The 14,782-nt window shown below is 35.1% G+C and overlaps 1 protein-coding gene and 1 long non-coding RNA gene across 3 annotated transcripts; one reads left to right on the top strand and one right to left on the bottom strand.

The window, feature by feature from the left end:
- Positions 1–936: 936 nt before the first annotated feature.
- On the bottom strand, positions 937–10,224 carry Rpa1 (replication protein A1; the record flags this gene model as incomplete). The annotated part of the gene is given in 11 exon segments (NM_001043473.1): positions 937–1,316; positions 3,798–3,992; positions 4,476–4,734; positions 5,201–5,355; positions 5,837–5,908; positions 5,979–6,091; positions 7,081–7,285; positions 7,623–7,785; positions 7,934–8,176; positions 8,822–9,069; positions 9,993–10,224. Coding segments are annotated over 11 exon segments (1,797 nt in total). The 3' UTR covers positions 937–1,205.
- Positions 10,225–13,120: 2,896 nt separating this feature from the next.
- Positions 13,121–14,432, top strand: LOC134199255 (uncharacterized). Of its 2 annotated transcripts, none has more exons than XR_009973674.1 (2): positions 13,121–13,506; positions 14,024–14,432. It is a non-coding gene; the product is annotated as an uncharacterized LOC134199255 (long non-coding RNA). The 2 variants fall into 2 exon arrangements; XR_009973673.1 differs by having other exon boundaries at positions 14,017–14,432.
- The last annotated feature ends 350 nt before the right edge of the window (positions 14,433–14,782 follow it).

Below are 14,782 nucleotides of genomic sequence, written 5' to 3'. Positions count from 1 at the left end.
TGCATTTTCATTTCAAAAGTATGACAAATTTTAAGTTTAATGTATACTCCATTATATATTATTAATGGTATAGTATTAGAATAATCTAAAAGATAAGATTATTCGAACTATTCTACTTTTCTGGTACTGTTTTTTATGGCAATACGTAAATAATCCATTTTCACGATTGATTTCAAAGATAACATCGTGTAATAAAACTCAAAAGGCCAAAAACTACAATTTGAGTAATTTATGGTTGTAAAATGTGTAGTAATATCACACGGGCTACTTGTTTTAACCGTAAATAGGGACTTTTTTGGTTTTAAGAGTGGGACAGCCGTCATAAAGTAAAATTGAGATTTCTTTTATTGCTAAGAAGATTGGATGAGCTCACGGCCGGTATCTGGCGTTAAATGATGTCTGGAACCCATAACAGCCTATGTCTTTTTTATTGCCCTTGTAGGCAGACGAGCACACGGCCCATCTGATGGTGAGTGGTTACCGTCGCCCATGGACTTCAGTAATTCCAGGGACAGAGCCAAGCCGCTGCCTAGTCTTGCTTTTTCAGTACAACGGCTGCCCCACCTTTATACAAACAGAAACACATTACTGCTTAACGGCAGAAATAGGCTGGGGTGGTGATATCTACCTGTTAGGGCACACAAGGCGCCTTAACTGTAATAAAAAAATTTCCTGCCTACGAAATTCGAACACCGACACAGTCGCAAAGCATACGAATGCGCTGGCAGTCTTATTCCGAAGGCTATGATAACTCAGACCTCATGTCTCAATGCAAGTAGTGGTATTCTCATTATGCTATCTATCGGGTACGGTAATACTTAACATTAGATGGGCTGTGAGAACATAAAAAAAAGTTTCATCTATTTTAATACTCATTTTTCATAAATACCGAAAACCATAAAGCACTTTGTAATCTGAGCGAAAACCTTCAAAATAGGAGCGAAATTTTGTTATATTTTAATGAATACTATTATTTTTAGCATTAATTTTAATAAAAATAACAATTAGTATATTATAATGTTCATAATAAGTTGCGTACACTTTACAATAATTTTAGTAATAAGGCATGATTTCAAATCGTAACGTTATACATTTTTTGGCTGTGTTCTAATTTAAATGAACAGGAAGTTTAATGTTTCGTTAACAGCTGACAATATTAATTTTTGTTTGAATAATAAAAATTGAAAAAAATATGAATATAATTATTAAACTTGTACTCCAGTGGCCGTTTTTATGTTCTTGAGAAGTCTGGCAATACCGTCCTTATAGTCGACGGGTTGTACGTTAACTACGGTCGTCTTCAGCCTGGATTCATCCTACAACACGACATAAGAACGTTATTTGATTTACTTGTTTTAAATATAATATGGGATCAGTTGTTAGATCTTCCTTCCCCCATCTGTTTACTAGACGGAAACTATAATTTATCAAGTATATTACGATTGTATTATCAATCAAACTATGGTATGACTAGACTTAATAAAAACAATCATTATTTTATGTGGTTAACTATTTTATCAAATAAATTTATTAGAAATTTACATTAAAAAGGAAAATAGGAAAAATGCAAGTTGTATTTAGAATGAAGATATAGTGTAAAATAAAGGCATAGTTGCCCGTATAAACAAATAAATTGACACAGGTGACGACACTGATCTACTAGTTCAGTGTAATAGATAATATTAAAATTGCAAATACGGTAGTGTAACTTTGGATAAAAAAAAACTTAATTATTTTTATTTTTTTATTGCCCTTGTAGGCAGACCAGAGCACACGGCCCACCTGATGGTGAGTGGTTACCGTCGCCCATGGACTTCAGCAATGCCAGGGGCAGAGCCAAGTCGCTGCCTACCGCTTAATACTCTCCACAAGCCTCGTTTGAAGAAGGACATGTCATAGCGCTCGGGAAACACCGTGGAGGGGAGCTCATTCTATAGCCGGATGGTACGTGGCAAAAAAGACCTCTGGAAACGCACTGTGGATGTGTACCAGGCTTTGCAGTAAGAAAACTGGAGCCAGAAAAGATGTGTGAACAAAGGCACTGAACGCTCCTCACAATAGAAAAAAGGACGTAGCCGTTTAAGAAAAGATTTGATTCACAATATCTCTAATTGGAATAATATTATTGTTATTGCATTAGAATACTTTTATTCTAATTATAAAATTTTGCACATAAATATGATTACATTGTTCCATAGACAAATAAATAATAATAAATAAATATTTACTAACATTCACACCACGTTAACTGGTCCCGTGCTAAGTTCGTAAAGAACTTGTATTACAGGTACCAGATAACGGAAACAAATGTAAGATTTTTATTATACACATACATATACCTAGTCAGGTCATAAATTCTGTCACATGTTTAATGTAAAATAATTGAAACAAGTTTATTCATTATGTAACCATTCATATACCAAAATGAACTTAACAAAACATAGATTCTTATGACACTAAAGTTTATTCAAAATGACCTCCGTGATTTTGAATACAGGCCTTCAATCTGCGCGGCCAGTCGTCTATCGCAGCACGAACGAGGTCCATGTCAATATCGGCGGCTGCCTTAATCAAGGATGTCTTGAGTGACTCCAAATTGGGATGAGGCTTTGAGCACGCCTTTTCCTCCAAGTGTTGCCATATCTTGTAATCTAACGGATTCAAATCTGGACTGGAGGAGGGCCAGTCTTCGTGCCGGATGAAGTCGATTTCACGCGCCGCCAGCCAGTCTTGTGTGCTCTTCGCTCTATGAGCTGACGCCGAATCTTGTTGGAATACCCAGTGCCTGTTATTGAACATGGTATGAGAAACAGGTTCCACAAGGTTCGTCAGGACTGTATTTTGACACACAACTGCATTCGTTTTTACACCTTTCTCACAAAAATGTACCTCTGTTAAGCTCCAATAAGAAACTCCCAACCATACCATGAGCGAGGATGGAAAATGACCTCGTTGGACACGCGGAATTCGGTTGCTCGCTTCTTCACTACTGTGTGCGTACACCTTATCATTTTGTTTGTTGTAGCTCTCTTGTACGGTAAAAATTTTTACATCCGAAAAAAGAATTTCCCGATATTTTTTTCCTGCGTACCGCTTCAACAAAGCGCGGCATCTCTTCAGTCTCAGGTCCATTAGACGAGCATTCAAACGATGTCCTGTTTTTCTTCGATATGCCCGAAGCCCTAAGTCTTCATTTAACACCCTTTTCACCGTGGTTCTGCTTAACCCCATCTGAAGGGCCAACATTTTCTGCTTACGTTTGGGATTTCTTTGAATTCGCGCCTTCACAGCTTTTATCACTGCTGGAGTCCTAACAGACCGAGGGCGACCACTTCTTGACCTGTCATCTACACTAGAGTCTTCATTGTATCGTTTGATGGTACGAGAAAACGAATCTTTTGGTTATATTCAAAATTTTCAGTATGTTAAAAATTTGAATTGGCGCGTAACCGCAACGATGCAACGCAATAACTGCAACACGGTCTTCTTTAAGCGTCCACTCCATATTCAAAAATGAGTAAAATTCTAAAAGTAATACATTTTTATTTTCATGAACAATTCGAAATTCGAATTCAATAAACTTTTTTGTGGCCAGCATTCTAAAAGAAGTTTTTACTGTGTGACAATACTTATGACCTGACTAGGTATTTAATAAACATCCATAACCCTGGAAAATACACTTTATATTTAATTTTATCATACAAATATCTTCCCTTGGCGGGATTCGAACCCGCGACCTCCGTGTGTAGTGACCATGTCACTTACCACTACACCAGACGGCCGGCCAACATACTTACATTAAAATTTTCCATCTTGGTACGGAATTTAAAGACAAAAGTTTTGAATTTCACTTCGTCAAAGATTTTGTTATATTCGTTCTTGTCGTATTCCGACAGACGTGCGATTTCTTCGGCGGACTTGCCCAGCATTGTTTCTGCGGCTTCGTTGAAAAGCGTGACACGTTGGTCGCCAGTAGGATCTGAGACGTTTGCCTAACGAGAACAAAAATTTAAATCTATATCTATATCTTCTTCTATATCTCTATATATAAAAATGAATTGCTGTTCGTTAGTCTCGCTAAAACTCGAGAAGGGTTGGACCGATTTGGCTAATTTTGGTCTTAAATTTGTGGAAGTCCAGAGAAGGTTTAAAAGGTAGATAAATATGAAAATGCTCGGAATTAAAATAACAATTTTGTTTTCTCTTTGATGTGTCCCCCGTCGGACGGATTCCTTTTGTTTGTTTTAAGTTTATTTTATACAAAGGTTTAGGTTTAGGCACTACGAAGTCTGCCGGGTCAGCTAGTCATTCAATAATTCTATTCAGCAATTAGAATCATCCTAAATAATAAAAAACGTAAAAGTGCTTTTTATTCTGAGTAAGACTCATAAAAACCGAGGAAATACTATTATAATAATCGTTTGGGGTTTTCATAATAATAATGTACTATTTGTATTTATGTGAAAATAACATACCGCCAATAAGATCCTGTGTTTGTAATTAGGATATTCTCTATTACATTTCTCGCATCGGAATAGGCCATTTTCTTGATCGACAAGTTTCTTGTTGCACTGTTCTTGCGGACATGCCTTGTACACGGCATTTTCGGAAAACGTAAACGTCAATACGCCGAGGAGACTGTAGTAATCGCCTTTCTCACCGGTGCCCAGTTGACGGCTCTCGGCTTCCGAAAACGATATCCATTCATTCGAACCACCCGTGAAGTTACCCGACCTGTACAGAAACGTGATTATTCTTTCTTTTTTTTTTATTGGCCTTATAGGCAGACAAAAGCATACGGCCCACTTGATGGTGAGTAGTTACCGTCGCCCATGGACTTCAGCAATGCCAGGGGCAGAGCCGAGCCGCTGCCTACCGCTTAATACTCTCCACAAGCCTCTTTTAAAGGACATGTATTAGCACTCGGGAAACACCGTGGAGGGGAGCTCATTCCATAGCCGGATGGTACGTGACAAAAAAGACCTCTGGAAACGCACTGTCGAAGAACGCAGCGGTTCCAGATAATATGGATGAACTCTGCTCCGATGGCGGGAGGTGCGATGATAAAAAGGTGATGAGGGGATCATCTCAAACAATTCCTCAGAGCATATTCTCTATTAGGGGTACAAAATGTATCATTGGATGTAAGACTTTTAGTTGATGGTAGTAATAGGAAAACAATATACTCAATTATACTTACTTAGCAGATATGTTGACGATGTCGGCATCTGCCCCTCCGTTGTCGTACCAGCCTCTTAGTTTGTGAGCTTCAGGTACATCGGGGTTCAAACGCAGCATTGTGCTCGATAAACAAGACAATGACTTACTGCCGTTGAATTCAGTTAGACGAGCTCCCTGTTCAAATATATATCAACTTGTTTATTACTAACTAGCGACCCGCCCTCGCTACGCTTCGGAAACTGTAATTTATTATTGATTTTTCCACTATTTAATGGATGTAATTATACATATAAACCTTCCTCTTCAATCACTCTGTCTATTAAAGAAAACCGCATCAGAATCCGTTGCGTAGTTTTAAACATTTAAGCATACATAGGGACAGAGAAAGCGACTTTGTTTTATACTATTTGTAATGATTCCACTCTGAATAGTGCATGGCTATATAAGTCAGGCCTATTATGGCATGAAAATAAGAGACGAATAGAGAGCATGGATTGCATACTTGCAAGGAACTTTAGTAAATAAGTAAATGAAGCAATTAATGTTTGTTGTTTGAAGAGAAAAGGTAAATCAGTTTAAGAGAGTTGTTGAATGATTGCGTGTTTGAGAGCTTAGGACGAAAAATTAAAATAATTCAAATATATTTTTAACATACCTTTACTGCTAAAATTGGGTTTGTGTTTCCTTCAAACTTTTCAGCTTCATTGCCCCACAGTGTTAGTGTTACCTGCAATGATGTCAAATATTATTTCAAAAACCTTTTTTTTAAATTATAATGGACTGTGAATAATACTTACAGCTCCACCAGAAGCGTCAACTAGCATCACTTCTCTTTTCTTAAGTAGTTTCCCAGTACTTTTAGCTGTTAACTCTTGGACATCTGATGCTGACTTGCAAACACCTATGAGATCTGAAATATAATTTATTTTAAATTGAAGTCTAATATCATTAGCGTAATATTATATATAATCGGTAGGCAGCGGCTTGGCTCTGCCCCTGGCATTGCTGTGGGCAATGATAACCACTCCCCATCAGGTGGGCCGTATGCTCGTCTGCCTACAAGGGCAATAAAAAAAAATGAATTGCTGTTCGTTAGTCTCGCTAAAACTCGAGAACGGCTGGACCGATTTGGCTAATTTTGGTCTTGAATTATTTGTGGAAGTCCAGGAAGGTTCAAAAGGTAGATAATTAAGAAAATGCTCGGAATTAAATAAAAATAACAATTTTGTTTTTTCTTTGATTCCTTTTGTTTGTTTTAAGTTTATTTTATACAGAAGTTTAGGTCTTTTATTTATCGATTGAGGCACTACGAAGTCTGCCGGGTCAGCTAGTTGTTAATAAAAATTTAGACGCTAAAGGAACCTTATGTGATAATAGTCACAGTTGACTATTAGTAAAATATTATGGACATTGGACTTGTCACTTGCAATGCCACCTTGAACAACTTAACTGTTCTCTGCAGTGGTATCTTTACAACCTTTTAACTTAATACGGATTTGTATATTTTTTTTTATTGCTTAGATGTGGACGAGCTCATAGCCCACCTGGTTTTAAGTGGTTACTGGAACTCATAGACATCTACAACGTAAACGCGCCACACACTTTTAGATATTAGTTCTAAGATCTCAGTATACAACGGCTGCCCCACCGTTCAAGCCGAAACGCATTACTGCTTCACGGCAGAAATAGGCAAGGCGGTGGTACCTACCCGTGCAGACTGACAAGTGGTCCTACCACCAGTACTTAGTTTTAAAGAGAAATGAAGTAGGAAACAGCAGCTCATAAAACTGAAAATGAAATGAAATAGAAGATATTTTACTAGTTCCACCAGTAGACGAGATGAAACTACAAAGCAGGATATATACGTACAAAATTTTTTTAACAAATAATTTTATTTACCTATCAGCGTTTCAGTTTCTTTATTAGCAATCTCGCTGATCGGTAAAAAGTCATACTGGACTGTTGGCACAGCAGACTCATCTCCAACATATTCACCCACGACAGTCTCAGCAGTGAATGTCATCTCATAATCATTCTTCAATGTTGTAAACTTCTTATTGGCAGTTTTGATTGCACACCGACTTATGTAGTATACTTTATCCACCTGAAATAAGTGACAATTTTTTTGTGTTCAAAGTGTAAAAAAAGTTCAATCAAATAACAGCATGTAATTTGTTGTAAGAAAAGTTACAGCATTAAACAGTTAAGTGAATAAAGGATTAGATTACAGTGAGAAATGTATAAAATGAATCCAGCCAACTATTTTAGTCCTTAATGACATTAATATTAGCCTTTGTACATAATTTTCCTATTACTCTGTACAATGTCTTCTTTTTTGTGTGTACATAAATAAATAAATAATGTAGATGTTTGATTGTTGGATATTTCCATTTATAGTGTAACATATTACAATTTTCTTGTATTTTAGTTCTATTCATTACCTGAATCATATCATAGAATGTGTCACATTCGTTTTTGAAAGCTGTGGCTCTAATTTCTCCAGTTTCATCACATAGATACATACTAAATAGTTTTCCTTCCCCTTTGGCATTACTCCATGTTCTTATAGGTGTTTTTGACATTACACGAGCTCTTATTACCCATCTAAAATGAATTATTTGTTTTTATATATTCAAGATACGATATCTTTTACTAATTAATATCATTTTGATACTTGGCAGAAGAAATTGGCTTGGTTTGGTTTTCATCATGCTTTAATTAAATGGAATATTTTTTCTTCTCAGATACTCACTTATTTTGATAAGGACTAAGGCTAGAGATTGGATTGGTCATTTTAACCGAGAGCATACTGGAATCGAGATTAGCAGCTTTTGGTTCTACTTTAGCCGTAAACTTTGGAGTTACTGGTGCAGGCTTTGGTTCTGGGCGTTGAGCTGATGTTGCTTCCTCTGACCATGGTTGTGGATTACCTATCTTATGACGAACATCTCGACCATTTGCTATAATGGTCAAAGCTAGAATGATAATAACACGCCTGAAAAATAATTTAATTTTGAAATCATTATTCATCAATCGTGAAATATGTTTTAATTATTTAATATTCTAAATCAAAGACCCTTTTTTTAAAGAAAACTTAAGGTAAGGTAATCTTAAAGGTAAACATTTTTGAACACAAACATAGGTCAGTGGCAGTACTGGTTGTACATCTGGAGAAAAATATATTGGGAGTTGTAATTCAAAATCATTAAAAACTTATGAAAACAGTAATTGACTTTAAAGATATGGAATACCCATGCTGGAATGTAGGTAAAGTTTTGACCCATTTGTGCATTCTAGTTCTATATCATCACTAGGGTTTCTAGCTTGGTAATTCCTGATCATAATGAAAATTTTCTTATTAATTTTTACAACATAACTATGATGACTACATACAGGTTAATATCAACTGTGAACATTTACCATAATATAATGTGTTGCAATTTCAAAGATCTCATAAGTATTTTATGAATTTATATAGGTGAACATTCCCACAGCCTGTTGTGTTAAGTGATTACCATAAGTATCAACAAGTTATATACCACCACCTATATTGAGTGATATATAATCACATTGCTTGTGATATTATTTCTAGTTTCAGCTATAAATCTTTTAAAATATTTTGTTCATCTAATTTACTTACTTTTCACCTTTCCCAACATTCTTCAGCAATGTCGTAACAAACTGATCAACTTGTATCACAGAGTAATCTGTAAGTTCTCCAGAGAGCAACATAATATTCAACTGTGTGGCTAACATTGCAAAACTATATGTATATTTTCCATCTGATACCAATAATCTGTATCTATCCCCAGCATCATTCCCTTGAATCTTCTTTGTACCCAGCATTTGTATTATTGGTGCATCATAATTACCACCCTTCATTATGGTCTAAAATGAAAATTTTTATTTTTTTATTTTTTATTGCTTAGATGGGTGGACGAGCTCACAGCCCACCTGGTGTTAAGTGGTTACTGGAGCCCATAGACATCTACAATGTAAATGCGCCACCCTCCTTGAGATACAAGTTCTAAGGTCTCAGTATAGTTACAACACCTACCCCACCCTTTAAACCAAAATGCATTACTGCTTCACGGCAGAAATAGGCGGGGCGGTGGTACCTACCCGTGCAGGCTCCACAAGAGGTCCTACCATCAGTGAAAAGTCTTGCAAGAACATGATTTTTGTATAATGTAATTATTCAATATAAATATTTGCACCATAATTTTACCAGCTTTGTGCCTTGTGTTGTATATTTGTGCCTAGACTTTTACTTATTTATGAAATGCAATGAGGTTCTTATTTAGTATTTAAAGATGTCACAGATGCCATAAGCTTTTATAAATTATGATTTTTTTTTAAACAGCCTACATTATGAAATGATGGACAACAATACCACTCCCTATCACTGGGGACTCTTTTCATTTCTAATTTGCAAAATCACCGGTCAAGGCTCGAGATGTTTCCCATTCCATGGTGTTCCATGCAGGGAAGTTCAAATCAGAGCCAGATGGTACTTACGTTTTTTCTGTTCGTCTTATACTTATTATTATTAGAGAACTTTTTTTTAGAATATGTGGGTATTGCATCCATTACATGATTTTATGTTATTTTATTAGAGATAAAAATCAAGATATCTTATTAAAATATAGGTATCTTAGGTGATGTGAAAGAATGTTTGAAAGTTGTTGGACGTTGAATTGTTGAAAGAAAGAAATGTTTACATTTGTGATCAAGTACCAGTTTTTAACTTCGTACGACCAGTTCGTAATCTGTAGTATTCCATTCTGTAGTATTCATACAAAGTTTCTTACCTCTAAGGCACCCTCCGACAAATTATAAGACATTTTACTTTTACTTGTGGTTGTTGTATTTTGATTTTAATTTGAAGTCGCAAGTTTGACAATTTTGTTTTTGTTGTCTTGTTTCACTTCCCTGTGTTTTAAATTGTAAATTAAAAAGTGTTACAATGTGATCGGAAAGCCTTGGCTATAAATTATTTTCAGAAATTCAGACCAGTCAGACGTTGTGATTAACTGGATATGAGATTAAAATTGTAGTTTTGTAGCAAGATAAAGTACGGTATTCCTTCTTTCGTCGTTGTGTCAAAAAACTCAAAATCGCAAATTGGCGGCAACGGGCAAAACTAGTATTGCCAGTAAAGTGTCTACCATAGATTTTTTTTTTGGTACAATTTTTCCTTGTTAGGAAAGGCATGGGGATCTAAGCCCATACAGCTTTGTCTGTTCTATATATTTTCTGAAATAATTTTTCGAAAAAGCCGAAGCCAGGTCTTATATGATATATGAGTCGTCTATTCATAGAGTTACTATTCTAGGCATAGACCTATATAGTAGGGACACGACATATTGTTCTATACGTAAAATTGCTTATATAAATAGCACCCATTTTGAAGGCACATACATAAACATATATCTATCTCGTTCTTACTCAGCACTTTAACTCGCAGGAAAACAATATAACAGTATTTCAGTGCGTACATAAAATGAAACATGAATATACGTAAATATCTCCGTCTCCGTCTAATGAGGCCGAAAATCCGCCATGTTTAGCGCGCCAAATGTCATTGTCACGTCAGTTCGGCCGTCTGTTTTGGGTTGTACATTATTTATTGACTATGATATCGATTTAATATGATTGATAATATAAAATTTCATAATTTATCATGCTTAAAACATACAAAAATAATAATTAAAACGTATTTTATAGGATCTCAAGAAAGTCGATGTCCTAAAACTATTATCTATATGTATTTAAATTCATTATGGAGCCCTCATCCGAAAAATCCATTTTTCGGTCGGAATCTATTGATCATGACACTAATCATAAATACTACTTTAAAATATGTCATCAAAACATATTTAGACATTCTGTTTAGATATTTCGGGAAAAAGGCTACCGACAAAATCTCTTCGGAACTATTTAAATAAAATAGTTTTATTCCGCAGTGAGTAAAACACTATTGTAAATTTGTTAAATATTTAATAATTAAGTGATTTTAGAGAGGAAGTCACAAGGAATGACGTTTGTAATTAATGAATAAATGTTCTGTAGGTGTTTTTTTTTTCACGCGGTCCCTTGATAAGTTTAAAATTTGAATCACTCTCAAGCGAAAGTGATTCAAATGGTGCGGCGCACCTTCCTTGGGGTGCGCTGCGGTAGTATGTTACGGACTTTAGAGTCAGCAAAACAATTAAAATAGATTGTAATAGTCTAAGAAAAACACGTACTCAAAATACGATAACATTTAGCATGCTAGAAATGGGCTGATGGCTTTGAACTACGCCATATCTTTATGTTTTGCGACAAACGACAACTTTATAAAATCAGTGTAGCAACTTTTAAAAATCATCATATCGTTTACTTGGCAAATTCGAAGGACGAACTTGTCTTAGATTTCACTCATCTAAATCATATCATATTTGCACATAACAATATACCTACTTACTTCCCATTAAAGTATAAATTCTACAAATAAATAATACTCAACTATATTTAAAATAAAATGAGTCTTGGCTCATTTTATTTATCGTACATATACGTTTATCGATAAAACCTGATAACATTGAAATCTTTTGTACAGCACTAAAGCCGCCATGTTTTGTGGCCAGATGACGTCACAGTGGCACGAAATTTTGGTTGACGTTTCATTTCCATAGGTTTCCTACTTCATTGATTCTAGGTACTATTCTATTGTAGGTACCGGTAAAATGGGGCGATTAGGGATTGAGAGGCGAATCGGGAAAAAACCGGGAAAATCTTTCGACGCTCAATATAAGTTTTATATTCGTTGCAAAATCTTCCATTTTTTGTAGTTTAATAGTAGAATGTTGAAAGTTCACAAAACAACTCTGAATATGCATGATAATAGCTGCTATCTTATAAAAAATCGCGTTTCAAATTAACTTCCTGTGGTGGTAATTATTTTAGTGCTAGAAACTTTGCTCTCTTTTATTTATTTGATAATAATAGAAGACGACTATGATTTATAAACGTTATTTAGTGTTTGAACCAGCATATATATTAAAGGTAAGCCTCAGTTGTTATTGGTTTTAATGTATTTGATTAAATAAAAATACATGTAAAAATCTGTTGTTTTCGGGGATATTGGGGACGTCTTAGGTACAAATAACAACGAAAAAGGGGTCAATTGGGATGAGAATACGTGAAATGGAAACGACCTAAGTATAAATAGGTACAGGTTTGTAGGGTTGTCTATGTAGTTATAACAATATTTTTTAAATTTGTTGGTAAAAATCTGGTTTATTCGAAGCGAAATTGGGAATAAGTCTTTAGTTGAAATAGATAAGCAATTTAATATAAGTAAGTCGATTTTGCAGAGACATGTAACGAGATCAATGAAATCTCAAGGTGGACAAAAATGTCTAAGTAATACATAATAAAATATTTAATATTTGTTCAGAGTGGGGGTATTCATCTGATTAATCCATGGAATAACCGACACACCTAATCTCTTAACCCAGATAGAAATATCAGCACTGTCGATTGCACCTATAATTGAGGTGATGTCTGCCATGTACTTTTGTCAGTTTTTCAATTTTTTTTATTGATGATCACTTTGTTGGTGCAACTAAATAAATAAATAAATTAAACTATATATAAAAATAAAAGTAGTGCCAACCCTAACAAATTTCTCGTTTCGTCCCAATTAACCGCAATTTTCGGGTAAATAGGGATTACACCTATTTTTGCATTTTTTGCTTAAACTGGAATGCTAGTTGCATAATTTTAAATTGGATAACAAAGATGCCCCCAAGACTCAATCATTTTGATCCTGATATAGCATTATATACATCAACAGCTACCTTAAAATTGCTCATAAAGTTGGAATTTGTCCCTAATCGCCCCATTTTACGGTACTTATTAACTCCATGCGTCTATTATCAAAGGTGGCAATCTGTGCGTTTGGACAAAAAAAATTATTGATATGTCAATACAGATTGATTTGAATATAATCGTCTCCTTCAAAGAATACGGTTCAAAACCTGCATTAAGTAAAGGTTAATAGTTAACCTGTTATTTATCTAAGATGTCGTTCCGAAGAGTTTTGTGACTGCCAATGGAATACAAAGTCAATTAGTTTTTCTGATTTACCAATCATTGTCCAAAAGTCAGATTGCCGGCTTTGTTAATAGTCGACTCATATATTAATATATCCTGAAATAAAAATGTTATTAAGGCCGAAGCCAACTACCATAGATAATATACATAATATATTTCTACAAAACAAGCCGCTGTCGACTTTATTTTTGCTACGTTCCTCTCTGGACCTCTGATTAGTAAAAGGTAAAGACAACACAATGGTAGCGTTTTAGTGGATCTGTAATTGAAATACAAATCAATTTTAAGCCTTTATTTATTAATAAATAATTTAATTAGTTATATCCTGTACTGATGAAACTTAATTTTTTAACTATGTGTTAAAGAGTAAAATTTTAGTTCTATTGATACTGAGGACGTCAACGCGAGGTGTAAAATTAATTGAAGTGGTTTAGTTTGTTAATTTAATGTTTCTTCGGGTTTAAGCATGTAATATTATTGGCTTATTCACATGATGGTTTATTGGCCGTTTAGCATCTGTGAAAGTGTACAAATCTGTTAAAGGTTTCTCGGGATCTTCTAAAAAGACCAGTAAAGTCTTAATAAATTCCTACCACATTACTGGAAAGATCTTTCCTTCATTTCATATCGTCTCATTCCATTTCAATCAATTTAATTCCCATAGGCTAAAAATTCAATGAAATCAACTTCGTTCATCTTTATTTTCCGTTTAAATTACTTACCTAATATTTGAAGATATTAGGCTCGACGCTGGCACCAAGACATACCTTGAAGTCAATTGCAATACTGGAAAAAAGAAGAAGCAAAAACTCGATACTGGCAACAGTCGTCTTAGCCTCTGGTTAGTGGCAGTCAACTGGTTTTGAAGTCGTCGTGACCTACAGGATCGGTAGAAGACGTTCGGTACCAATTTTCCTAATAAAATACGTACCTACATAACAAAATATTTTCACGGTTGACATGGTGAAGGAATAACATCGTGTAATATATAAAAATGAATTGCTGTTCGTTAGTCTCGCTAAAACTCGAAAACGGCTGGACCAATTTGGCTAATTTTGGTTTTGAATTATTTGTGGAAGTCTAGAGAAGGTTTAAAAGGTAGATAAATATGAAAATGCTCGGAATTAAATAAAAATACCCCGTCGGACGGATTCCTTTTGTTTGTTTTAAGTTTATTTTGTACAAAAGTTTAGGTCTTTTATTTATCGATTGAGGCACTACGAAGTCTGCCGGGTCAGCTAGTCGTGTAATAAAAGTTGAACCCGCAAAATTATAATTGCGTAATGACTGGTGATAGGACCTCTTGTGAGTCCACACGTTCGTGTGGACCTATTCAAGTGCTACCACCCTACCTATTTTTGCCGTGAAGCAATAATGCGTTTCGGTTTGAAGGGTGGGGCAGCCGTTGTAACTATATTGAGACCTTAGAACTCATATCTCAAGGTGGGTGGCGGCATTTACGTTGTAGATGTCTATGAGCTCCAGTAACCACTTACCACCA

Source organism: Bombyx mori, chromosome 8, assembly GCF_030269925.1.
Source record: "Bombyx mori chromosome 8, ASM3026992v2".
Classification (NCBI taxonomy): Eukaryota; Metazoa; Arthropoda; class Insecta; order Lepidoptera; family Bombycidae; genus Bombyx; species Bombyx mori.
This window is presented reverse-complemented; position numbering and strand designations above follow the sequence as displayed.